The sequence below is a fragment of the Photinus pyralis genome, unplaced genomic scaffold (assembly GCF_008802855.1).
Source record: "Photinus pyralis isolate 1611_PpyrPB1 unplaced genomic scaffold, Ppyr1.3 Ppyr1.4_LG3a, whole genome shotgun sequence".
In the NCBI taxonomy this organism is placed as follows: Eukaryota; Metazoa; Arthropoda; class Insecta; order Coleoptera; family Lampyridae; genus Photinus; species Photinus pyralis.
This window is the reverse complement of record NW_022170509.1, coordinates 9,190,496-9,216,039: the sequence shown is the minus strand read 5'-3', so window position 1 is coordinate 9,216,039 and position 25,544 is coordinate 9,190,496. Positions and strand designations below refer to the sequence as shown.

Genomic DNA, 25,544 nt, shown 5'->3' with positions numbered 1-25,544 from the left:
ATACTTTCTGCTACCAAATATAAACATGTACAACCCTACCGAAATTTCCAAAAAATAAACGTCTATAAAAGGCCCCCATTACAAGGTTTGCCATTAATTCAAGCAGTAAGTCCATAGGAAGAATTCTTTACAAAAGAAAATTACTACTAATACTTCTAGTTTCAAAAGACTAAGTGCGGATTTCTATGGACCATTGCTAACAGTGACTGGAAGACTATTACTAAGAGAAAGAAGTTGTTAGAAATCACTGCTGAAATTCCTTTTAAGTGTAACAATTTTCCTGAGAAAATGTCAACTTTTGATCTTATTCTTTAAACCAAAAAATCGGTGCTTTTGTTTTGTTCTTGTTTGAAGTAAGTAAATATATGTAGCGTGACTCATTCACTATGTACTAATTTAATATAATGATATACATTAAAATACTCACCATCCCCTTCTCCCAGACATGAAACAAATTAGGAAGGTAGCATGTCGTTAATCGCAGTTTTTATGTGATTCCCTTCCCTTTAGTTCATTCGTACGCCCTACTATTAAAGGCATTGTACAAGAAATTAGAACATGAAATCTATACTCGTGTTCATATACCTACTTATGCTTGACGGCTCCAGTTTCAGTCTAGATCTATACGTGATGTTATTTGCACTCATTTGCTCTTGACATTTTCATGCGTTAGTAATATTCCCACCCCTTATTGTGAGATCCACCAAATATTTGAAAGTCATATGAATTAAAATGCCTTTCTATTCGTGATTTATTAATAAAATTCCAGCATTTACAAAGGAAAGCTTCTGATGTTCAAAATAATTACATTCCGATGAGTAATTTCTGTTTTTTTCCTAAATGGACTTTTCATTTGGTGTACTTCGAATCTTGCCGCAGATAATTACTCCGTCGTTTACGTTTTTAACAGAAACTGAACAAAGTAATTAAAAACAACGCAAAACATTAAATGGAAGGCAAGGTTTTTCATTTATGAAATTTACAATGGAGTTCAAATGTTAACTAACTACCCGCAAGTTATTTTTTTATTTAGTTTATTTAATGTGGCGAATATCCATAACTAATGGTGTATAAGGTGAAACTTTGAGAAGGCCAACACAGCGTACCTACTTGGTGAATTTATGCTGGAAATTTAAAATTCACTTCGTTAATCTCGTATGATGTAAAGCTTTCGCAGGACAAACATTATGTCGGAAATCTAAAGGTTTTAGGTCATTGCAGTTGTTACCAGCCTTTTTGATAGCCCCGTTGGACGAATGCAGGATACCATAATTAAACATAATGTATATAGAAATATAGATACAAAAATGAAAGCTTGAGAAGAAAATACTTTCTTATAGGACATACGAGAGACCATTCCATGTTCGAATCTGTGACATATGATCTATGTGTGTAAAATGTAAAAATGCCGAATATAAATTGTGATAATTAAATGATATTGTCCCTAAATAAATAAATAAAAATAACAACATGGCATAAATAATACGTGGTACCAGTTTACTGTCTCATTGTTTATGATGTGAATTCCAAGGGGAAATAACAAGCCGAAAACACTACGGCAAGATCCTGCAATTTTCCTTTCTTTTAAATTGAGAATTACGGTGCTCCGTTAAATGGCGTTATTATTAATCTCACGTTTTTTCCCCTTAAAAACCCGCAAGGTTCGTTAAATCCATTGGAAAATTGAGTAGAAAAGAAGAAAAATGTTGCGTAATTATATTTCGTGCTATTCATTAGGGCATAATGAACATTGAAGGATGTGAGAATGAATAGACCTTTGGAAGAAGGTATATTAAACTGGATCATTTATTTATATAAAAACGAAAAGATGTATGGCGTGGAACAAAAGAGGTTTATTAAATCAGTGGCAATAAATTTATTGTTGCGTTAAAGTGCTTTTCAAGAGGACGCTCTAACGAACTGCGAGACAATTTTATCGTATTACCAAGAAAAAAGATGTACGCTTAATAATTACGATGTAATTTAGTTTTTAATATCTGGAGGAATATGACACCATGTTATTCTTTATTAATAAGTTATACTTCAATTGCCTAAAGTTGACGTCTACGTATGTGCGATTTGGTATATAAATTCAGCATGCAAAGTAAACGTAAAGTACAGTACAGATAACATTTCAAATAACTGATTAGGAATATGGAAGAAACCTTTGAATAGTGAACGTATACCTTGTTTTTTCGTGGAAATTTTTTCAAGACTGAGACGCTGTTGAATAATATAATAAATAATTCAAGTAAGGGAGAAATCCGTTAAGTTTACACACAATTCCATTTAAAGATCATCCTGTTCCACAAACATAATTCTCTTTTCTTCTAACGATCGTTACTTTACTATACAAAGCTCGATTTACGCCCATTCTACCACCGAAAATATCCCGCCGCTCAATTGACTGCCTGGTGGAAATCCGGCGTGATAAAATTGCCCGGCACGAAAATCCCTCCTTGACGAAACTCTGCGGGATGATTTGCTGTCGCTGGGAAAAATTAATAGCTTCTTATATTGACGGACAGAAAGTTAAGAAATGATCTTAGGTTCGTATCCTCTGACCTGTAATGATCTTTACATATTAAAGGGGTTGAAGACCCCCTTTCAGTTTTTTTCGATCCCAACTTCTCATTTGACGCGTCTTTCTTTTTAATTGAAATGATTAATTAATTCCCGGCTGGTATTGGAGGAAATGATTATATATATAACGAAACACTCTTTAGTAGAGAAACGGCTCCTTTCCCTTTCTTACGGGAAACATATTTCTCTGAATTTGTTTGGAATTTGCCTGGTTAATAGACAAAACGATTGATATTGACACAAATATACAAATATCATGATTATTGTTTGCCCAACAGTGCTTCATACAAATCAAGTTGCATCTTTTTTATTACATAAAACTCCATCAATCAATTTGACAGGCCGTTTGAGGGCATAATGCCCTAGGTCGTAATAGACTGCTGTATATATCACATATGACAGATATAAATGACATATAATAGGCAAATGAAAAATAAATATATTGAAAATGCATTCTTAGGAACGATGAAAAATAAAATGTTGTATGCACCTCAGGCATTACTCAATATTTAACCCTCGGGTGACTTACAATCCCTCGGGCCGGAGGCCCTCGGGCTCTGTCGCCCTCTGCATAAATATTGCCTTAATGCCCTTGATGCATAAATAACTATAATAAGCAAAACAAACCTCAATCCAGCATCTAAGTCTTGTACACATTTTTTCTTACTATTATCTCGATTAATTTTCTTTAATCCTATTTTTTTTATCAATTTGGGTGTTTTCCGACCGATAGAAAAATGGACTCGGTGCCTTCTGTACAATGGATACGGCTTAAATTGCCCTGAGTTGACTGGACAGTGGATGTGATTTCTTGACCGTGGGATGTTTTAGAACTGCCTCGAAAATGGCATGGAATTTTTTCAGATAACGACTCGTTGTGGGCCTTCTTTGGTGTTTATTATTTAGGCAGGAACTTTCGTCACTTTACGTAACTGGTTATTCGCGCAAAACGCCTGATCCGCTTGAACGTTGTCTGATTTCACTAATAACACAGGCCAACACGATTTTTGACTTTGATAAGAGAATATGAAATTTTGATACATCTATTGATAGTTAGACGAAAAAAATATATAGGGCCTGAAAAAGTTTGCTTTTGTATCTAGGAGAGCCGTTGACCAGTATATTAAAAATTCCAGAATTGAAATTTTTATTTATCGATAAATCGGAACAAATGTAATTGTATGGAACTTTTATTAACTTTTACTTTACTATCATATCAAATTTAAAATAGTAAAAAAATATAGTAGTGTATCCTATTACTCTTTTTTCCGTGTTACTTTCTCTCACTAAACCCAAAATGTAGATAGTCCCCCATCACACTTTCGTTGTATTTATCATGATATGTTGTTCAAAGTTCATAATATCTCGATATCAACGTTCTACTCGTTTTTCTGAGTACGCCCTTATATAATAAATAATTAAAATAATCATATTCTTTTTTTGTAAAAAATCGTTTACCTTCTAAAGGTCTTTTGTAGTTACTACAAGCCACAGGAGGTGTCTATATTCCGAACGGGGTAGTTAAAATAGGATTCGTAGGCTTCACACGGCTTTTTACAGGCATTTAAAAAAATTGTCTTTCATACCTTAATAAATATACCATAGACCACTTAAGTATATAAAAATATGCATCAGCATCATATTTACACTTTCTTGACCACATTTTAACCTCTATGAGTCTTCTAGAAAATATTCAATTGTTGTTTATCACTTAAGTGATATCTGTAGACACTGCGAAAGTTAAGACCCCTTCATTTTCTTGCAGTGTTTTGAAATACTCTAGAACTATTAGTCCAAGAGCCCAGTAGGAAAGTATACCTTGAACGCCCGGACGATTCTAATAATTTCAATGGGATTCGCCATAAAAAGTTGCATTAGAATCGACAACGGTGCCGGCGAAAATCCTGCCGAAAGCAGTTAAAAAAAAATTAAATTCGCCCCTTACTTTTGGAAAATCTACTTTATTGTCCCGGACGTTCAGGAAGAGTACTAAAGGGTGCATATGGATGAGTTTTATCGGAAAAAGTCACGGTGCCGGGGCGCAACTTGCCGTAACCCTTGGCACCGCCACTACAAATGGGGTGGTAAATCGTACTAATCTACCTTTTTCTCCCGGACCAAAATGACCTATATGAAATATGTAGCTTGCGATTATACGAATATAAAAAACCAACGGTGCCGACTCTCAGGATGCCGAAAGTCCTCGGCACCGTCGATGGAATCCGAGCGCGCGCGAGCCTATTGACAGTGCGAAAATGGAAAAATTTCAAGAATGCACGTCACTTACCTATGTATTCGGTGAAAAAATGTAACACCGTGGATACCGCGAGATCAAATATATTCCACAAAATTTTCGCGACGAGAAAAGATTCTGAGAAACTCGTCAAGAAAATCAGAGGATTTGATTCGTGTACGATTTCCCCTTGTTTCAAATCATTAAAACAAAAGATTCTCCGAACGATTTTTGTTACTGCTATATGGAAAAATGCGGCAGAAAAACAATGTGTCACGCTCGATCCTACGAAATGAGGCTGGTAAATGAAAGATATTTTAGAACCCTTTTAGTTCGAGGGCGATCCTACTCCTTTGAGCGTCGATTCTGATTCTGATTGAATTACAATAAAATGATTTCAAAAAAGCATTTTTGGCATAAGAATCATTGCGGGTCTACTTCGATCATTTCTACCTTTTTTGGGTTGCTTTTAGGCATAACCACACAAGTCAAGGGTTTTACTTTTAAAAAAATTAATGTTTAAGAATTAAAAACGATTTTGTCGGTTCTTTTTTTGTTTTTTTTAACAAAAAAGTGGTAAAGTTTGAGAAAATGAACTTAAATCGTTTTTCTTGCAGTCACAGAAGTGATCGGATACGAAAAGAAGGCTTTTGCGCGCCCCCGGATTTCTTATAATTTGTCTACTCTTAAGCTACATTTTTCATTAAGGACTTTTTGGTGCGAAATCGAAATGACAAGCTGGATTGTTACAATTTACCCCTTCTTTTATTGGCGCGCGCTCGGATTCCATCGACGGTGCCGAGGACTTCCGGCATCCTGAGAGTCGGCACCGTTGGTTTTTTATATTCGTATAATCGCAAGCTACATATTTCATATAGGTCATTTTGGTCCGGGAGAAAAAGGTAGTTTAGTACGATTTACCACCCCATTTGTAGTGGCGGTGCCAAGGGTTGCGGCAAGTTGCGCCCCGGCACCGTGACTTTTTCCGATAAAACTCATCCATATGCACCCTTTAGTACTCTTCCTGAACGTCCGGGACAATAAAGTAGATTTTCCAAAAGTAAGGGGCGAATTTAATTTTTTTTTAACTGCTTTCGGCAGGATTTTCGCCGGCACCGTTGTCGATTCTAATGCAACTTTTTATGGTGAATCCTATGAAAATTATTAGAATCGTCCGGGCGTTCAAGGTATACTTTCCTACTGGGCTCTTGGACTATATTTGACATCTTTATATGATAACTCAAAAAAATGAATTATTATCATAACTACCACAAAAGCAAACTATATATGGAAAATGGGTGTTTTTCCTTTGTTTTGGAGGATAATGAATTTTATGACAAGGAAAAAATTTTTTTTGTAGAGTGGTGTAATCTGGGTGTAAGTAATTCAACTAACGGGAAAAGTTTCGTTTCTTCGGAGCTTGAGTTAACCGGAGCTAATTAACTGTTTTTTGTGTGCACATTCATAACGAAAGAATGTTTAACTCTCGTTTCGGTTTACCGTAAAACGTCCCGGGAATGACAAAAAATTCAGATGCGGTTTTTTTTATATTTCTTTATGCACACAGATACGATATTTTATCGCGATCTTCAAAATGTTTATCTTTTTGCACACAAAGAAAGAAACTAATTTTTTTCACAAGCGTTAAACTAACGTAAATCCCAATTCCCAGCTAAAACGTTTTAAATGAAGAAAGACCCCCAGTCAATACTACTTAATAATTAATGACACTTACAAAATGGTGAATTAGACTTAATTTGTTGGTTTAAATCCCACTTTGCGAATCAAATTAATTTACTTCGTTACTCCGGCAGCCTATAGCACAAATTGTAGTTTGCATTTTGGCAACACGGCGCACTACATTCAAAGCATCCGTCCTATCCGTCTTATCAGTGGCTCGTTACCCAACTCGTTATTCTTGCATTTAGTGCGGCACGGTTCACTTCGTTCCTCGACCTCCAAAATCAGTGTTACGTTATATTCCGAACATGGGAAAAAACAAAAAACGCCCTTCGGACACGGAAATGTCCGTCTTGAAAAAGAAAATGCGAAAAATGCAGCGCTTCATGAGTGAATTTGCAGAAAAATTCAAGGATGACTCGTCGTCGGATTCAGGAAGTAAGTGGTTTTATAATAATATATGTTTTAGACACGTGGTGGCCAGTTTTCCAAAAAATTGTGTTTTATTACGCACCATGCAGTCGTGATAAACATAATCGACTGCAGTTTTTCGTGCTGTAAGTGTAGGTTATTTTAACACACAAATACCTACACACTTCTATTTCTCATGGTTGGGTTAACACATACTCACCATAAAAAGGGAATAGAAAATGGACCGTTACAGTTTTTCTCTTTTTCCTTTTAGCGTCACAATCGGAGTTTTCACGCAATGACTCATCAGCTTCAGACCCCGATAACGTTTCGAATGTATCTCCCGTTCAGCTTACTCAAGCCGAGGTTCATAATAACACAGAAATCGATACGTTATTAGGAGAGAGTCCTCTAGTCCAATCAGCACTCGGCCCACCGATTCTTGACGAATTATCGGTTAGATGGACATCCTTTTTGAGAATTGGGTTAGACAAGGACACCAAAGAGACTTGGTGTCTTCTAGAAAACTGCGCCGCTCTGGCAAGTCCCGTCATGAATCCCGAAATACAGTTGCTACTTTATGCAAATGAGGCCAAATCAGATTCCTATATGAGCCATCTTCAATCAACCGTGGGAAGGGGTTTGTCTGCTCTTGGTCCAGTCCTAACTAAGCTGCTGAATAAGGAGTCTATTATAGATATCAATACCTTAATCCCTGACTTAGTAGACGTCTCAAAGTTTATGGGTCAGACGCATTATTTACTGTGGCAACACAGGCGACATATGGTTTATCCGAAGCTCAATCCGTCTATCCAGAAGGTAGCAAAAGATTGTCCATTAGACTCCTACCTTTTCGGGGAGAACCTAACAGATCGTTGTAAGGCGGCACAGTCCTTGCAAAAATCATGTCTGGAAATGAGAGCTGCATCAGCAAAATCATTCGATAAGACTCAACCGAGTGCTTCAAAAAACCGATCTGCTCAGCCTCCAAGGTCCAAATACAAGAAACCGGAGGGGTCAGCCAAATCCAAAAATCAAGATCAGAGACAGCGGACCTACAGATCCAGCGGCAAGATGCCCAGCTACTCATACTACCGGAACAACCGTCAACGCCACTAGAGGTAGGATCACAAGGTGGTAGGCTGCGCCATTTTATAGGGAATTGGAAACAGCTTACACGTGATCCATTTGTACTGCATTGTGTCCGGGGTTATGAAATTAAATTTAACAACAATACCCCTCCAAGACAACGGAAACCTCCGGCTCTCAACCCTCCTTCCCCTCTATATGATCACGCTATTACGCAACTAATTCAGTCGGGTGCAGTTTCTAAATGTTACCCTTGCCGGGGACAATTTTTGTCGTCCTATTTTTTAGTACCTAAATCAGACGGTACTTCACGTTTTGTACTTAATTTAAAAAAATTAAATCTCTTTATAACATCTCCACATTTTAAACTCGAGGATTTTAGGACAGTGAAAAATATGATAACGCCGAATTGCTATTTCGCATCGATTGATCTGAAAGAAGCCTTTTTTACTGTTCCAATTTCCAAGAGGTCTAAAAAGTATTTGCGCTTTCCATATAGAGGGGAATTCTTCGAGTTCAATTGTTTACCGTTTGGATTAACTACTTCGCCATATGTGTTTACATTTTTACAAAGGTTATGAAACCAGTGCTACAGTATCTCAGGTCAAGAAGTTTCGTCTCTATAAATTATTTAGACGATTTCCTTCTTATTGGAGACACCTTTGCTGAATGCATTAATAATGCAGAGTGTACTGTGGCCCTATTAACTTCCCTGGGTTTTATCATAAACTATAGCAAAAGTGAACTTTCACCAACTCAAAAAATTAAATATCTAGGATTTCTGTTTGACAGTAGAACCCTACAAATTTCTCTTCCGCAATCTAAAATTGATAATATTTCTGCAAATATAAAACAACTGTTAAGTAAAAATCCTTTAAAATACGTCAGTTTTCCAGAGTTATCGGTTTACTAATTTCGGTTTGTCCTTCCACTAGATACGGCTATATGCACGTTAAAGGACTAGAACGACAAAAATATCTCGCCCTCAAGGAAAATGACTACGATTTTAATAAGCGGATGGCTCTAAACCATACGATAGTTTTAGAACTGCGGTGGTGGATTAGTAATCTTTATACTACGAGTAATTCGATTTTACCTCCAAAATACAATGTGGAAATATTTTCTGACGCATCGAGAACCGGTTGGGGTGTTGTTGCAGGAGAAGAACGTGCCCACGGGTTTTGGAACCATCACGATATGTCGCGTCATATCAATTACTTAGAACTTAAGGCCTCTTTTATAGGTCTTAAATGTTTTGTAAAAAACCGCCAAAACATAAATGTGCTACTTAGAATCGATAATACCACAGCCATTGCATACATTAATAAAATGGGGGGAGTGAAGCATGCCAATTTGGCGACCTTGAGCAAGGATCTGTGGGATTGGTGTGAAGCCAGGAATATCCTCGTGTTTGCTTCCTTTATCAAGTCCAGTGATAACAGTATAGCTGACGCAGAATCCCGTTCCTCGTCAGTGGAAACGGAATATTCTCTTAGCACTAGTGCCTTTAGGGATATTGTTGTTGAATTTGGTACCCCGGAAATAGATCTGTTTGCATCTTGTCTCAATGCAATATGCAAACGATTTTTTTCCTGGAAAACGACCCGGGGGCTGAATCAGTCGATGCGTTCACAGTTCCTTGGACAAATTTATTCTTTTACGCCTTTCCACCATTTTCTATAATTTCTAAAGTATTAAATAAAGTTATTTACGACAAGGCGGAGGGGATTGTGGTAGTTCCCTTATGGGAAACACAACCGTGGTTCCCTTTGTTTAAAAAAATGTTGATATCGATCGCCTGTTTGTAAATTTTGTCCAGACGAACGGTTATTATTGTCTCCTTTTCTTTGCAGCCACCCATTATGGTCATCAATTACCCTGGTCGCAGGAATTTTATCAGGGAAGCGTTGCTAAAACGAGGTGCTCCAGAGCCGGCGATTGAAACCTTAATGTCCTCGCTGTCAGATTCAACCTTGGCCCAGTACAACAGTGCTTATGCCAAGTGGTGGAATTTTTGTGTAATGAAACACCGTGACATCTTTAATCCAAGCGTTTCAGCGGTTCTGGAATTTTTGGAAATTCAATTTCGGGCAGATTAAAACTAAAAGCAGACAACAGCCGTTTTTAAGTCGATTCTAACGTCCACATCTCTCCAATTCGAAACATCTTCGTCTTTGTTATATCTTAACAGCGCTAAAACACGTGCGTTAATTAATTTTCGCAAACGACAGATAAAAACTTTTACTCTACTTCTAATACCTTATCTATACTGAACAATTAAAAACCGATAACATTTATACAAGAATTAAAACGAAAACTACATAATTACAAACATTTCTAAAAAGGTAAAACAAACACTGAGATACAAATTCAAGTACTATAAATCAACTTTTTGTTTATTTGTAAAAAAAATCCCCCAGATTTACTTAATAAATTGAAATATTCTCACATACAGGACCATTATTTATGGTGCTTAGACTGAAATCATCTGTATACTTTAATTGAGCATATATTAGATACTTGTGCACCTATGAAAACGATAGTTACAAAAAAGAAAATATAATCCATGGATTAACCAGGAAATACGTGAGAAAATTCGCCGAAAGAATAATGCGTCGCAACGATATCGCGTTACTAAATCCCACAATGATTGGCTATTTTACAAAGATCTACTTAAAAAAACCAAACGTGCAATTTACGTAAGTAAACTCAAACAAATCAACAAATTTGTCAACCAAAATTACCAGAATCCTCGAAAAATGTGGGAAGGTCTTCGCAACATGGAGGTGATTGAGAGGCAGCAAAAAGCAATTCCGCATACAATCACAGACCCAAACTCGTTTAACATATACTTTAACGGAAGTGGAAAAACTGACTCTGACAGCAATCCATCAATTCCCAATGAAGACAATATTCAAGACACTCCTACGGCTATTCATAGAAAGTTTGAACTAAGTTGTGTAGGAGCTGAAGAAGTACTAGAGACAATATTCTCTTTAACCAAATCAACAAAAGGACTTGACAACTTGTCGATAGAAGAAATCAAGCTATGCATCCCTTTCTGTTTAAATGCACTCACCGATGTTATCAATTTTTCCATATATAGTTGCACTGTTCCTAAAATATGGAAATCGGCACTTATTACTCCCGTTCCTAAAACTAAAGATGCAGCAAGAATTGAGCAATATCGTCCGATTAGCATCCTTCCGGCCATGTCAAAGATTGTCGAGAAGATAGTTCATAAGCAAGTGCATACATTTTTAGAAGAACGAAAACTGTATTATGAAAAACAATCGGGCTTTAGAAAAGGATACAGCACAACAACAGCATTACTCCACACTATAAGTACCCTGAAGTATAACATCGATTGTGGAAAAGTTACACTGTTATGCCTATTAGACTTTTCAAAAGCCTTCGACACCATTAGCCACTCCCTATTACTCTCAAAAATAAAATCCTTTGGACTTTCAAATAAATCGGTTGCGTGGTTTAAGCAATACCTATCTAGCAGGAGTCACAGAACAAGAATAAAGTCGGAAGGTAGCTTTATTGTATCAGATGCCCTCAGCGTTGGGTCTGGTGTTCCACAAGGAAGCATCTTGGGTCCTTTATTATTTAACATTTACGTATCTGGATTACATCGATATATCAAATTTAGCGATATACATCAATATGCCGATGACGTACAAATAATGAAAAGTATTTCCCTCGATAATGTTAATCAAGAGATTGAGCAACTCAACATCGATCTACAATCAATCTCTCAGTGGGCAACTACAAACAATTTAAAGCTTAACCCGTCCAAAACAGTGGTTATACCAGTGGGGACACGAAAAGGCATCCAGAAGTTTCTTCAACGACAGAGGCAAAAGGTGGAAGTGGGAGGTACCACTGTGGACTTTGCAACTTCTGCTAAAGTTCTTGGAATGACTGTTGACCAAAATTTGTCGTGGGAACCACATGTTAAACTTATATGCAGAAGATCCATACATAAGCTTAGAAGTTTATATAAAGCCAAAAATCTTTTACCTACAAATATTAAATTAAACTTAATTAAACAGTTAATATTTCCTTATGTAAATTACGGTGATGTGTGCTACCACGGACTAACAAAGCAACGTGCGTAATTCTTGGTGTGTGGACGTGTTATTTTGTGCTCCAATAATCTCATTGCTGTTATTCAATAATATGCCCACAATTAATAAATGCTTCATTTGCAATAATGCATTGGACTCTGATAGGGAGATAAAGTGCGACAAATGCGGTAATCATATCCATTCAACCTGCGCGGGTTTATCGCAAAGTGAACTCAAATGTTTCTCCAACAAGAATCGTAAGCTAGCTTATCATTGCGACGAATGCAATAAAGAAAATTCGGAAATAAGTGAAATTAAACAATTAATACTGTCTCTTAAAGCAGAAATTGATGAACTCAAAAGCGCTCGCTCACTGGAACCAGCTCTAATTCCTGATAATCTTTTTGAGGACGTCGTTTACGAGATTAACCAGCGTCAGATAAGAAAACGTAATTTAATCGTTTATGGCGTACCGGAAAACAATAACATACAGCAAGATAGGCAACAAATTAATGAAACCCTGTCCAAACTTGATCCGGCAATAAATGACCCTCAATTTTCGACCCATCGACTAGGAAGATTTGATCACACAAATACTCGACCGCGTCCCATTAAAGTAGTCCTGGAAGAGGAACAATTTGTCCGGAACTATGTTCTTAAGTCAAGTCAATTAAGAAGCATGCCACTTTATAAACATATCTCGCTGTCCTTTGATCGAACGCCCAGGCAAATAAATTACTACCGCAAAATTAAGAAGCAATTAGATGAACGCATCGCTGCTGGGGAATCCAATCTCAAGATCAAGTATATTCGCGAAGTTCCTACCATAGTTTCGTTAAACTAACTTTGCCCAACAGTAAAATTGACTTAGAGTGCTATTTTCAGAACGTTCGTGGTTTGCGTACAAAAGTTGACGATTTCAATGCTTCGATAGTAATGTGTGAATACGACCTGATAGGACTTGTTGAAACGGCCTTAACAAATTCCATTTCCAGTGCGGAATATTTTCCTAACTGCTACACAGTTGAGAGATCTGATCGTCAATACGAGGTAACTAAACAAAAATGGGGAGGAGGTGCGCTTCTCGCTGTTAAAGACTGTACATCTGTTGATCGCATTGATATGTCAGAATTTTATGCAATTGTTCCATCAATTGATATGTTGGGGTGTAAATGTTGTTTTGATTCGCATACAGTGTATGTTTTTGTTATATATATTCCGCCCAATACAACACTGAATAACATTACTAAGTGTACCCATTATCTTGAACAAGTGTGTAGTGTCTTAGATAAAAACATAGTAATCATGGGAGACTTCAACATCCCAAGTTTCAGTAACGATGGTTATGATGATAGTAAATCAGAATCGATATATAATCTAACCGATCTACTCAATCTAAAACAATATAACACTGTTACAAATGTAGATAAGAGACTGTTGGATCTTGTTTTATCGGATATTCACACAGAAGTAACGCGTGACTTGGTGCCATTACTTAAAGAAGATGTTTACCATCCGGCCCTGCGTTTTACTTTGCAGCTGAAATATGCTTCTGGAAATAAATTCCCTCTTAATATAAATCATCCTAGCTATAATTTCTCAAAAGCAGACTTTCTAGGTCTTTATAATGCGCTGCTTAGCGTTAATTGGTCATTCCTTCATAATTATACGGATGTTAACCTAGCTACCACAGAGTTTTACAATGTCCTTTATCATTTATTTAATCTCCATGTACCTTTACGGAAATTGGAGTATCTCAATTACGTGCACAGTATTGAAAGGTCCATGAACACTGACATTAACAAATTTTGGTCATTCGTGCGTCAAAAAAAAGGTTGCACAAGGATACCCAACAAAATGTATTATAACGATGTGTGCTATGATTCTCCAGAAAAAATTGTCAACGCATTTGCTATGTATTTTGGCAGTGTTTACCTATCTGATGATGGTTACAATGATAGTGCAAACAAGGATAATGAATTTAACAATTTGCCGTGCATTAACATCGGTAGTGTTTTAGAATCGCAAGTTATCCAGGCAATAAGCAAACTACCTAACAAATTCACGGCTGGTCTCGATCTAGTGCCAAGTTTCCTGATAAAGGATTGTAGAGGGGTGCTGGTCCAACCATTACTATTACTTTTTAACCTATCTCTACGAACTAATACGTTTCCTGACTTGTGGAAAAAGGCGCGCATTTGTCCCGTTCTAAAATCTGGTGACTTGTCGCAAATTAACAACTATCGGCCTATCAGCATACTGTCTAATTTTGCGAAGGTGTTTGTGTTTATCCTCAGGTTAATAAATACATTTCGCGATACCAACATGGCTTTATGGGTAATCGGTCTACTGTGACCAATCTGACATGTTTTACACAATATGTGTCTGAAGTTGTGGATAATCAAGGCCAAGTAGATACTATTCTATACTGGATTTTGCCAAGGCCTTTGACCGTATTCATCATTCCATAATAATTAACAAACTAAGAGACTTTGGTTTTCATGAATCGATGCTATCTTTCTTACATTCTTACCTGCTTAACAGAGTGCAATATGTGGCATTCAACAACTATCATTCTGAACTGTTTTCTGCATCCTCAGGTGTGCCCCAGGGGTCTAACCTTGGGCCACTACTGTTCGTCCTCTTTATAAATGACCGATCAACTAAAATACCGTGTACACATCACTTTTATGCCGATGATTTGAAAATTTTTTATGGTATTCATGGGATTGGTGACTGTGAATATTTACAAAGTCAATTACGGATCGTTCAAGATTGGTGTGATGCTAACTCTCTTCATTTAAATACATCGAAATGCAAGGTGGTCACATATACAAGAAAATTGCAACCCATTACTTACTTGTACAGATGTGGAGATACTGTTCTTAATCGTGATATTGCTGCTGTGGATTTGGGTGTTACATTTGATAATCAGTTATCTTTTACCACTCATATTCGAAATATCACCAGCTCGGCGATGAAGATGATAGGTTTTATAATTCGCAATACAAAAAGCTTTAAGGACATCTCGTTAATAAAATTACTTTATATCAGTTTTGTTAGATCTAAGCTAGAGTATTGTGCTATAGTTTGGTGTCCGCACTATAAAAATATGAAACATGAAATTGAATCTGTGCAAAGAAGACTATTGAAATATCTCGCATTTAAGTGCGATGGAGTTTACCCTCCTCAAGGGTATGAGAACTCGCTACTCAACGCACGGTTTGAACTTCTTTCTTTGGAAGTTCGGAGGTTAGTTCTCGGACTGACCTTTCTATACAATATAGTGTCGAATAAGGTGGATTGCATTGAGTTGATGTCTTTGATCAAATTTTCGGTTCCACTTCATGCCACTCGGAATGTTGTTACCTTTTATTGTAAGAGCGCCCGTACTAATTTAATGTTAAAATCGCCGATGTTTCACATGTGCAGTACATTCAACAAAATTTCTCGGTTAGGTGATATAAATTTTCACACCCTTAGGGAGTTAAAGCAATTGTTGATTGTACAATACCATACAATGCATTCATAGTTTTTCATTTTATTAATTTTCTTTTGTTTTGTTTTTGGTTGTTTTTTTATGTAGAACAATAAGGTATTATTATATTAAGATTTAACTATTATTTCACTTTTGCACACTTTATTATTTGTAACGTCATATTGTCCTGTAATTGGAATGTTTGTTTTTCTGTTGGGCAATAAAGGGAAATTTAATTTAATTTAATTTAATTTAACTTAGCCAAAAAATACAAAAAATCCAAAACCACTGTGTGCGATTCGCATGTGACATTAAAAGGCATGAACATATAACGCCCGTTCTTAACTACCACAACATACTTAACATGACTCACGCCCGTCTATACCACATGCTAAAAATGATGCACAAAATCATTGTGAATCAGAAGCCGCCGTACCTATTTACACAATTTTCGTCCTTGAAAAGTTTTCACCGGTACTCTACGCGAAACTCAAACTTGTTGATCCCAAAGGCAGCTACAAGTATGGGTGCATCATCCTTCCACGTGCAAGCCGCGAAACTGTGGAACAAGTTGCCAGTGGAACTACGTAGTTCGTCGTCGAGCTTAGTTTTTTCGCGAGGCTGTCTACGATTCTTAAACACATTGGACATGGACTAATATTATATTTTTTAATTTGAACGAAAGTCAATTTACGTTACATTTATCACTTTTTTTTGTATGTTTTGTACCGACTGAATGTGTATCATATTAATATGTAGAGGGGGGTTAAATTGGCCTTAATTGGCTTCGCCTAATCCTTAATAAAGAAAGTAAAGAAAAGAAAAATATCGTCTACGTGACGTTGTTTACACAAGAATATCTACACCCAAAAAGGAAGCGAGATATTTCATCGCCATTTTAAACACATTATACTTACGTATCACTAGAGGCAGAGGGATGATTGAACCAGAAGTTCTACTTAGATTAATGATAGTCACCTTTTAGTTGCCGTGTAAAAAGTAATCATATGGGGGTTGAATAAATATATATATTTGAAAATGTTCGCCTAGTTTAGTACATAGAAACGGCGGATGAAGTGACACATACATATACTCAATTACATCCTATTTAATCTAAGCTCACATTTTTAATTAAGTTTGATACGTCTGTTCCTTATTGGTATTGTAGTTTCTGTTTTATAAGTAGATTAATGTTATAGGATCGTGTAGGAATCCTCAGAATAGTTGTTATAGTTTCTGGGAAGTGTTCTAACAATGTGCGTTATTATCCGCCTTTGCCATAGGAAGGGATAGTTTTTAGTAATATGTGCACGTATTTCATTGTTTTTCTAGAATAAATTGAAACCAATCAAGTATAATTAGCGTTAGTTATTCTACTTCAAAATGAATGTGATTTTATTAAAGCTTTTCCACAAACAAACAAGTCGGAGCGAATTAAATGATTGGCTGTGATAATATTTAATTTTAACTTTCTACAGCGCGCAGTGCAGCTTGAAAGCTAATGAGTATTCTACGAAGTTTTAGCAAGTAATCCTTATTCCATGCAAAATGCAGAGGAGCTCAGCTAAAAGACGTTTCATAACGCCCACTAGGGCCTAATTAAGTATGTTAAATTGAAATATACTGCTCGCCATAAGAATCTGAACACCCAGTGTACTTTGATCAATTTTGATGAAATTTTCATGACAGTTGCCTTTATTTCGAAATACGAAACGATGAAAATTTGAACATTATACAAATTAAAGTAACACTAATAATAATACTGCTTCCATGGCCTTCCCCTCGGCCTTCCCCTTCGCTGGATCTAACACGTGTGGGTTATAATGGGTCGGAGACTAAATGCTTTACAACCACCTGTAAACACTTGTAACAGTTTAGGTGATCTTCACAGGCGTCTTTTAGAATCTTGGACAGTGTTTCACAGGGTAGGATCGATTCACACATTTTCAGTATGCTCAGTCGAGTAGCTGAATGCGTAAGAATCGATGGAATGATCTACACATTATTAGTGTTGTTCGAATTTGTTGTAACTGCATCATGTTTCTTCTTTGAAAATTTCATCAAAATTGATCAAAAGTACATTGGGTGTTCAGGTAGGTACTTATAGCGAGCAGTATATGTATGTCGGAATAATTTGCATAAATCATATTTAACGACTATAGACGAAATTAACAAAGCGCTTAAAAAACCTTACTTGGTCTAAAAACTACGGTCTGCACGCATTTCTATTTGCACATTTTGTCTACAACCGTTATTGAAAACGCAAATAAATGCTGATATTTCACATTGAAGATTCTGTATAATTATACGAAATTATGCAAATTGCTTCCGTCTCTGAAGCATCTCGTCTCTAGTGCACCTTTTATTTAAGACCATTTCAGCAAATTAGAAGATGCCGCATTGACTTACTTTCTAATAGAATAATCCCTAACAACTCAAATTATCTCCTTTTGGATAGTAGAAACTGAAATTCGTCGAAAAGAGTTCATGTTAACCGTCGCGGAAGGGGTGGCTATAAATCTCGACATGAAAACGCTTTTTGTTGAAATGCATACGTTTTGGTTTTCTCAATGAAAAATAAATTCGAAGCTCCATTACGACTTTTATTAATTTTTAATTGTCCTTCATTTTGTATGTGCATTTTTCAACAACGCTAAATATCAAAGTCGTTTAGTAATTTTATTAGTTGCTCTGTCACAAAATTTCGTAATGGAATTGCTAAACCTCTACGAGCGGATCGCTGTACGTCATCTTATCGATTTTCCTTACTTTATAGTTTAGTGGGACGTGATGAAGTAATCTAGGAACCGATTTGGAAGTCTACGAATAAAACTTCGGTAATGTTCCTAGATTCACTTTGCGAATAGTTTACAAGGATAAATGCGATATCTGTTGCTGCATTTTGAAGATAAAGTAACCCAATAATGTGTATGCGAAACGCGAAACTGCACAACTTCTGAAGGAACTTATAACTCTAAATAAAAGCCGTGGATTATTATTTATTATTTACTCAACTTGACTGAGAAGTGCAACTACTAAAAGGTAGTGATTGATAAACATTTCGTTCAAGTAGTCATTATTAGGTGTATTTAGGGGAATTTTAATTTAGTGAGTTTTCTTTATTACTTTCGAGGAACAGAAAAACAAATAAAAGATCCCCATCTGTGACTTATGGTAATACGAAACCGATTTTCCAGTACCAGAGTCGTCTATCAATTGATCGTAACCTTTAATATCTTAATAGATACTCTGAGTTTTATTAATCCAATCCACACAAATAGAAAGGCATCCGGTGGAACGAGCGGCCGTTGATCGAGCGCCGGTACGATCGGCGCCGGCTAGTGATAGCGCCGGCTAATCAACCCCGCGTTCTTCCGTTTCTAAAGGAGCTGGAAAGTTGGGAAATTAATTTACGTTTCCGGCACGAACATGCATCAACACACACCATCTTCTGGCTTGATGATCATTCGCCTATTGAGCATTTGTGATACATTGTGAATAGACGAATGAGGAATTTGGCTATTCTCCACAAGTGTTGAAACAGCTTTGGCATGAATTCCTTGGAACACAAGAGGAAATTACATATCATTGGAAAGGTCGAATTCCCTGAATTTGGAAAGCTATTGTTTACATTTAATTTTCAAGTTCCAAAATATTCGGAATTAAAGAGCCTAATTCGCTATCTAGTTAGGATTAGTGCAAAATTGTACATTTGGATCCCAATATGACACCTGGTATCGGGGAAGTGTCTCAAGTAATTTTTTATCACAGGAATTTCAAAGAAGATTTATAAGGCAAGAATTGTTTCTATTGAATTTTTGACAATTATATTAACTTTATTTTGCGTTCATTTTCAAATGGGCATATTTTCAGGAAAAGTTTTACTAACACAGTCCTCTACACAAACGTCGAACCCTCGGTGCCGCAGTCGAGTCTCCACTATACTACGCTAGGTTACTAATACCGTAAGAATAAAATTTAAAAAAAAATTTTTAAACAAGTGTCTTGGAAATGTTCCTATGGAAAGTAATTAAAATGTTTCAAAAAAGGTTTTAGAGATTTTGAGATTCCAAAAATTTTTCAATGGGAGTAAGATGTTTTTCAAGAAAATTTCTAATATTTCCAGGGTAATAGAAATGTGTAATAAAGTTTCCTAAAATTACTAAAAAGATTTTCCAGAAACTTCTTTCTAAAAAGATATTTCTTTAAAAATTGGTAAGAAGACTCTCAAAAAGATTTCTAACGTTTCTGCGATTCAAAAAATATTTGGTAAGATGGAATAAAAGCCCGCTCAAGAATTTTGCAAAAAAGATTGCTGAAAGATTAATATCGAACTTGTGTCAATTTTCTAGGGAGACTTCGAAAAAAATTATGAAAATCTTTAAAAGGACTTTTAATTTAACGGAACAGCCCCTATTTGGTTATCAACATCCAAAAATTAAAACTTTCTTAATTAATTGTGCGGTCTGCGGACATCTGTAATTTGTCCCAAAAATTAAATTAATTAAGAGCGTTTCTTTTAAAACCACTGCCGACTCAATCGGATGCTGTTTATTGCCACTCATTAAATTATCTACCACTAATTACACTTACTTACTTTGCCTAATATTTCTAAATTCTAATTAACATCCATTGCCTCTTGGAATTTTTCAGATCAGGCCAAAAGGTCCCTTGTCAACTGAAACCGACTTAAACCTGCATGGCTTTGCAATTTTAATGTGCGTTTTAAATTAACATAGGAACTGAAATTCTAAAATATTAATTCGCCTCGTCCTCTAACTGACAAGAGTTTTCGGACACAACAAAGATAATTGAAATATCTTGACGGGAAAGGTTGTAAACGGCAAATTAATTACAGCTTTTGTTTGCAATACTCTAGAAATTAAATCAATTACCTTTTCCTTCTATCTTCAACTCCTAAAACGAAAACAAATACTTTGGGCACGATACGTTTCGATACCGGGTGTTCACATACCGGGTGGTCAGGTATGTTAACTTCAAGGCGGAAAACGGGTGCTTCGTTACAATAGCTAATCATAATCATAACTAAAAATTGGACTGTTGGCACTCCGCATAATTATTTTACAATTGATCTGGATATCTCGTTCAAAGTACAATAAATTAGGATGGGCCAACACGTTTTACGCAAAAAGTAATCTATAATGCCCACAATTTGAATAAAAAGTTTACATAATATCGTCGAAATGTGAAGTTATATTTCGCTATTATTAATTTGAACTGAAAATACGAAGTGACAGCCAATTTCTGTAAGAGGTTATGTTAACTGCTTCGTATAGGTACTAAATTGAAATATGCTGGGTTTAACGTGCACATTAACAGTTGTAATGGGAGTAGTATATAATAGGTATAATATAAATAGGTTTAGTTAGAATTATACCCAAAATAAGCGACACTCTCGCAAATTTTGTTTTTGAAAACACTTAATGATGGTATCTGGGGGGCATAATAACGTCACGCAACCCCCGCTTATTCAGGAACATTCTGACTGAAGTCATTTTCGCTTAGTAGGCGAACAGCTATGTCTTCATTGTGGATAATTGCCCATAAAACGCTTATTTTCAATATAAATATTTTCATAAGTTATATACCAACATGCAATAATGCAAAATTTTGGTATAATAGTCGTAAAATGTTGCTTTCGGTTCTCTATTTTGAAATTTCTGGGTTGACACCCTGGAATGTTTAAAGTGTTTCCCATTTACAAACCTGACTGCTCTGTTTATGTCATTTTAAAAACGTTCGGACGATCATTTTGCTCCAAAAAACATGTACAACTGCATCCTATACTCTTCCCAGTGTTTATTATCATTCCCCATATGGAGTACCGTATTGACACTCCTTAACAACATTCGTCGTTAGAATGGATTTAATGTGATCCTGAGTTAACCCCTTATTATGGTTTCTATTACTAATACCTATGACGTACACTTAAAAATAGTATAAAGTTACAGTTAAAGTTCTAGGGCAAAGTGGCGTTTAATGGCTGAGCGAAGCGAGGCCAGCAAAATACTGACGAGCAGCTATAAGAAGACACCGCATAATATACAGTGATATTTATTAAGAAGTAGACATAGGGATTAACGTGTATTGTTTTTCCCTATGTCTACTTTTAAATGACAAAATCTGTTTTGAAGGGCGCCGAATTTTATGCAACCAAAATAACTTCTTAAAACAAATAAAGATCTGGCTGTCATATTCCCATATTTGTTTAAAGAAGTTATTTGGTTGCATAAAATAAGGGGCCCTTCAGAAGGATTTTTTCATTTAAAGGTAGACCTAGGAAAAAACGATACACTTTAATCCCTATGTCTACTTCTTAATAAATATCATTGTATATGCTAGTTTTCTTCGAACGAGAGAATAACAAAACAATGGTTTTTAAATCGAAAGAAAAATCAACTCGATTGGTATTATAGGTAGCCGTGAGCGCGTCACTCTTTGAAATTGGCAGCGTCAGACAAATAAGTTGAGAATTTCATGTTTAGGTTTCAAGCAAACAGTGTTTCACTAGGGGATGGAAATGTTAGTTTCATTGAACATTCTTAACATGCGAAAATATAGTTGTAAGGTGTCACAAATCCAAATCAAGATTGTGAATCCATTACATAAAACTATGAAAGATAAGGGGGCGAATCCAAGAAGTTACTAAAATAATAAATACAAAAAATCTAAGCCATGAAAACGAATTATTTTTCCGCGTATTAATCTGATTGTTTATACAATTTCCGTGGAAACAAAGTCGCCACGTTCTATATGAAAGTGTTCATTCATGATTGCACGCCATTGCCTAGAAATTACTCAAAATTGCACATTATAGGCGGAATAGTATATAATTTTCTCTCCATTATCCATTTAAATTATGAATCGCTTCTACTATAAAAAATGCGATAAATCAAAAGAAAGATTTAAGGGAAAGCTTTTCTCACGCAGACGGTTCTGTATTGTAATTAGAATAAATATTTATAAATATAATAAATATAATTTTTGGAAAATGCCGTGTTGTAATATTTTCGAGTGTTTGGTGGCTAATTAAACCAATTGCTGTGGTTTTGGTCAACGCTCCAATTTAGATAGCATATAATTACGGTACTCCAATTGACACGATTTTCAGTGTTATTACGATTGCAAAATACTTCCTGTTCGTATTGCTCAGCAACACGAAGGTGCGATAATTTTAATAAATTGGAAGAAAAGGGAGGAGAGAAACACGCTCTAGTGTAATTATGTTTGCTCAAAATTTTGCTGATCGCTGATTGGATGTCAATTTATATAATTAGTAGGGCATTTTAATGATTGTAAACATGCCGCTATATTTACGTTCCAAGTGCTTATATTACGTACAAATAAGGTGATTTTCAATGAAAGGGGAGATATACACTCGAGACACTCCTTTTGGGGTTGGTTTTTAAGTAAATTGCTTTGGATTTGTGTAGCAAAATACAAAGTAGGTGAGAAAAGTCACGATCACCATTGAAACATACGAGAGGGGTAAAAAATCTCTTGCAAAATGAGTGCGATTCCAATGGGGCAATTTTATTTCGTGAACGCTATTTGGTAAAATGAAAGGGCGAAAGGAACTTCGAAAGCTCTGGTGGCTGGTTCGAGCTAAAACCTTTTGTCTTCCACTATGTTAGGTTGTAAATCTACATTTACGCAGATCATCAGTATTTATTTACCTAATATATACATTATTATTGTACCTATTTACAAAGGCAATTTTTGCAAACTTAAACGTTTACATTTCGACAACGGTACTTGATGACAAATCCTTTCAATTGAACATGATAAAAAGAACTATGATAGAAAGCGATCAGGTAGGGTTACTGAAATCAATAAAATGAACCCAAACTTAATTTTGTATACGGTGTAACGGGAACCCGTATTGCATTTAATTTTTTTTTAAATTTTGTATATAAGAAAAATTAAATCAAATAATAAATAATATGCAACGTAGAAATTAATTCGTTGTTAAACAACGCGGTAATGTATGAAGAAGGAATAACCGTATATTCGCGGAGATCACAAATGTGTTTTTATGGGGATACAAAAAATATGTAGGTGAATTACATATATCGAGGAAAATGCTAAATATTTCGAAGTGCGATTACTGCGTGGAAAATTATCCTCGCAGAGTTCTGATTTTCTAAAAATACTACATCCATAAGCTTGATGATTTTATTAGTATCAGAGTCAAGTAGCCAATATCCCTTGCTAGATTCGCAGTAGCCAGCAAATATTAACTTTCTAGACTTGGTATACCATTTTTGGCGTTTTCTTTAGGTATTTGTGCTATGACTTCAAAGCCATTTTTGCGTTTCTAGCCCGACCACCTCACGTTTTATCTAATAATATCATGGGGGATCTATTGACTATATACCTAGGCTGCTATTTCTACCTCCTCTACCCATAACTGATTAGGCAAATGTAAATCAAACAACATAGGTACACGTAGCTCATTCCACTAGCGTTCGGTTCATTTCGTTCTGAGTCGAGGAGTACGGGGTAATTGTTTAATGTTCAATTACGAAGAAATTCTCAAACTCTTTGTAGCAGTATTCTTCACCGTTGTCGGATCGAATAATTATCATTTTTCTGCCTAATTCATTCTCCACTTTATTTTTATAATCTTTGAATACTTCCAGTACACTTAACTTGAACTTTTCTGGTAGTCATCAATAAAGGTATAAAATATTTCATACCTCCCAGCCATGCTTATTCCATGGGTCTACGTAAATCGATTCTGGTTTACCTGCAGTGGGTATGAAGCTTTTGAACCAATATTATTAAACAGCAATGTGCTGTTTTCCTTCGAGGTATACAGCACATGAGATAAGAGGATAAAACCTTTACTTTATATTAGGAAATGGACGCCCTCTACACACTCCTGTAACTTGCTAGCATCTGAAGAATGCAGGTGTGCCATGCGTCTGTGGCACAGAAAAACATTTAACTCATCAGAGCATGTTAGGTGTTAAAATACTTCTCTGTGTGTATTTAACTGGTATAGGTTATTTACGTATGTAGCTGTACAGGACTTCTCTTACCTGTATTTTAGCTTGTTTGTTCATCAATAAATTAACTTTTCCCATAAATTCCACAGGTAACGGTGTCTTAATGGCATCTTTTATGGTAGATATTGGTGGGGTTGTCACATCATACATCCAGTCACGCTTATTAGTCATATGCATGGAGGCACCTGAGTCCATATACCACAAATACGGATTCATTGAGAGAATTTTGAAAAAGCTGCAACTAAACTTTTATTTTCTTCTTTTTCTGTATTTTCCTTCTTCGGAGCGCGACAGTTCTTTGCAAAATGATCATATCGTTACACAGCCATCCACGTTCTAAGAATTGTCCAACGTCGTCGTGATGAGGTCTCTCAATAAGGCTACTTTGTTATAACCTGACTTCTTTGCATATAGTCCCACTCTGTTCATTTACATAGTTGAATCTAGCAGTAGAATAAGCTTAGACTTATAGACCGGGAGGCAGCGTACATAGTAACTAAACCATAAGCGACAAAAAATTCGACAATACAGGCTGAAAATACGTTGAAAACTAATAATAAAATCACTCGTCTGCCAGTCGTAAGTGGCAGGCAGCATTAACTTGGGGCGGCGCTGAATAGGTGACTTCTTTAGGTGATCAACTAAATTACCAAACTATAAGGGTCACGGAAAAGATTTGTATCAAGAAATCCCATTTTTTCCATAGTTTTCAAATATGCTATGGCAGACGATTTCAAGTGCAGCGTTGGTAGCGAAAGACGCCCTCCAATGTAGGGAAAAACACCCTTGAACTAAACCATGAGGACCGTATAAAAATTATACATAAAAAATTCCTCTTCTTGTCACTACTTTAAAATATATCCTAGCAGACGATATTAAGTGTAGCTTTAATAGTGGCAGACGTCTTAGAAGTTAAAAAATTTAGGTATAGTAAATCCCAGCGAGTGCGAGCGTGTGAGAGA

At 36.0% G+C, this 25,544-nt stretch overlaps 2 protein-coding genes across 2 annotated transcripts in view; both read left to right on the top strand.

Annotated features, from left to right (window-relative positions):
- Window positions 1-25,544, top strand: part of LOC116165684 (toll-like receptor 4) — a 104,823-nt gene that overhangs the window by 52,701 nt on the left and 26,578 nt on the right. The gene's annotated exons all lie outside the window — the stretch shown is intronic.
- Window positions 6,629-10,559, top strand: LOC116165692. Its single transcript, XM_031480347.1, has 3 exons — window positions 6,629-6,934; window positions 7,182-8,028; window positions 9,850-10,559. Exons 1-2 carry the CDS (start codon window positions 6,805-6,807, stop codon window positions 8,024-8,026), a joined length of 975 nt encoding a protein of 324 aa, XP_031336207.1. The 5' UTR covers window positions 6,629-6,804; the 3' UTR covers window positions 8,027-8,028; window positions 9,850-10,559.

Excerpts from the sequence above, each read along its gene's own strand:
- LOC116165692 (XM_031480347.1), top strand. The coding sequence starts at position 6,805 with ATGGGAAAAAACAAAAAACGCCCTTCGGACACGGAAATGTCCGTCTTG. Across the intron at positions 6,935-7,181 it reads CTCGTCGTCGGATTCAGGAA|CGTCACAATCGGAGTTTTCA; the intron begins GTAAGTGGTTTT and ends TTTTCCTTTTAG.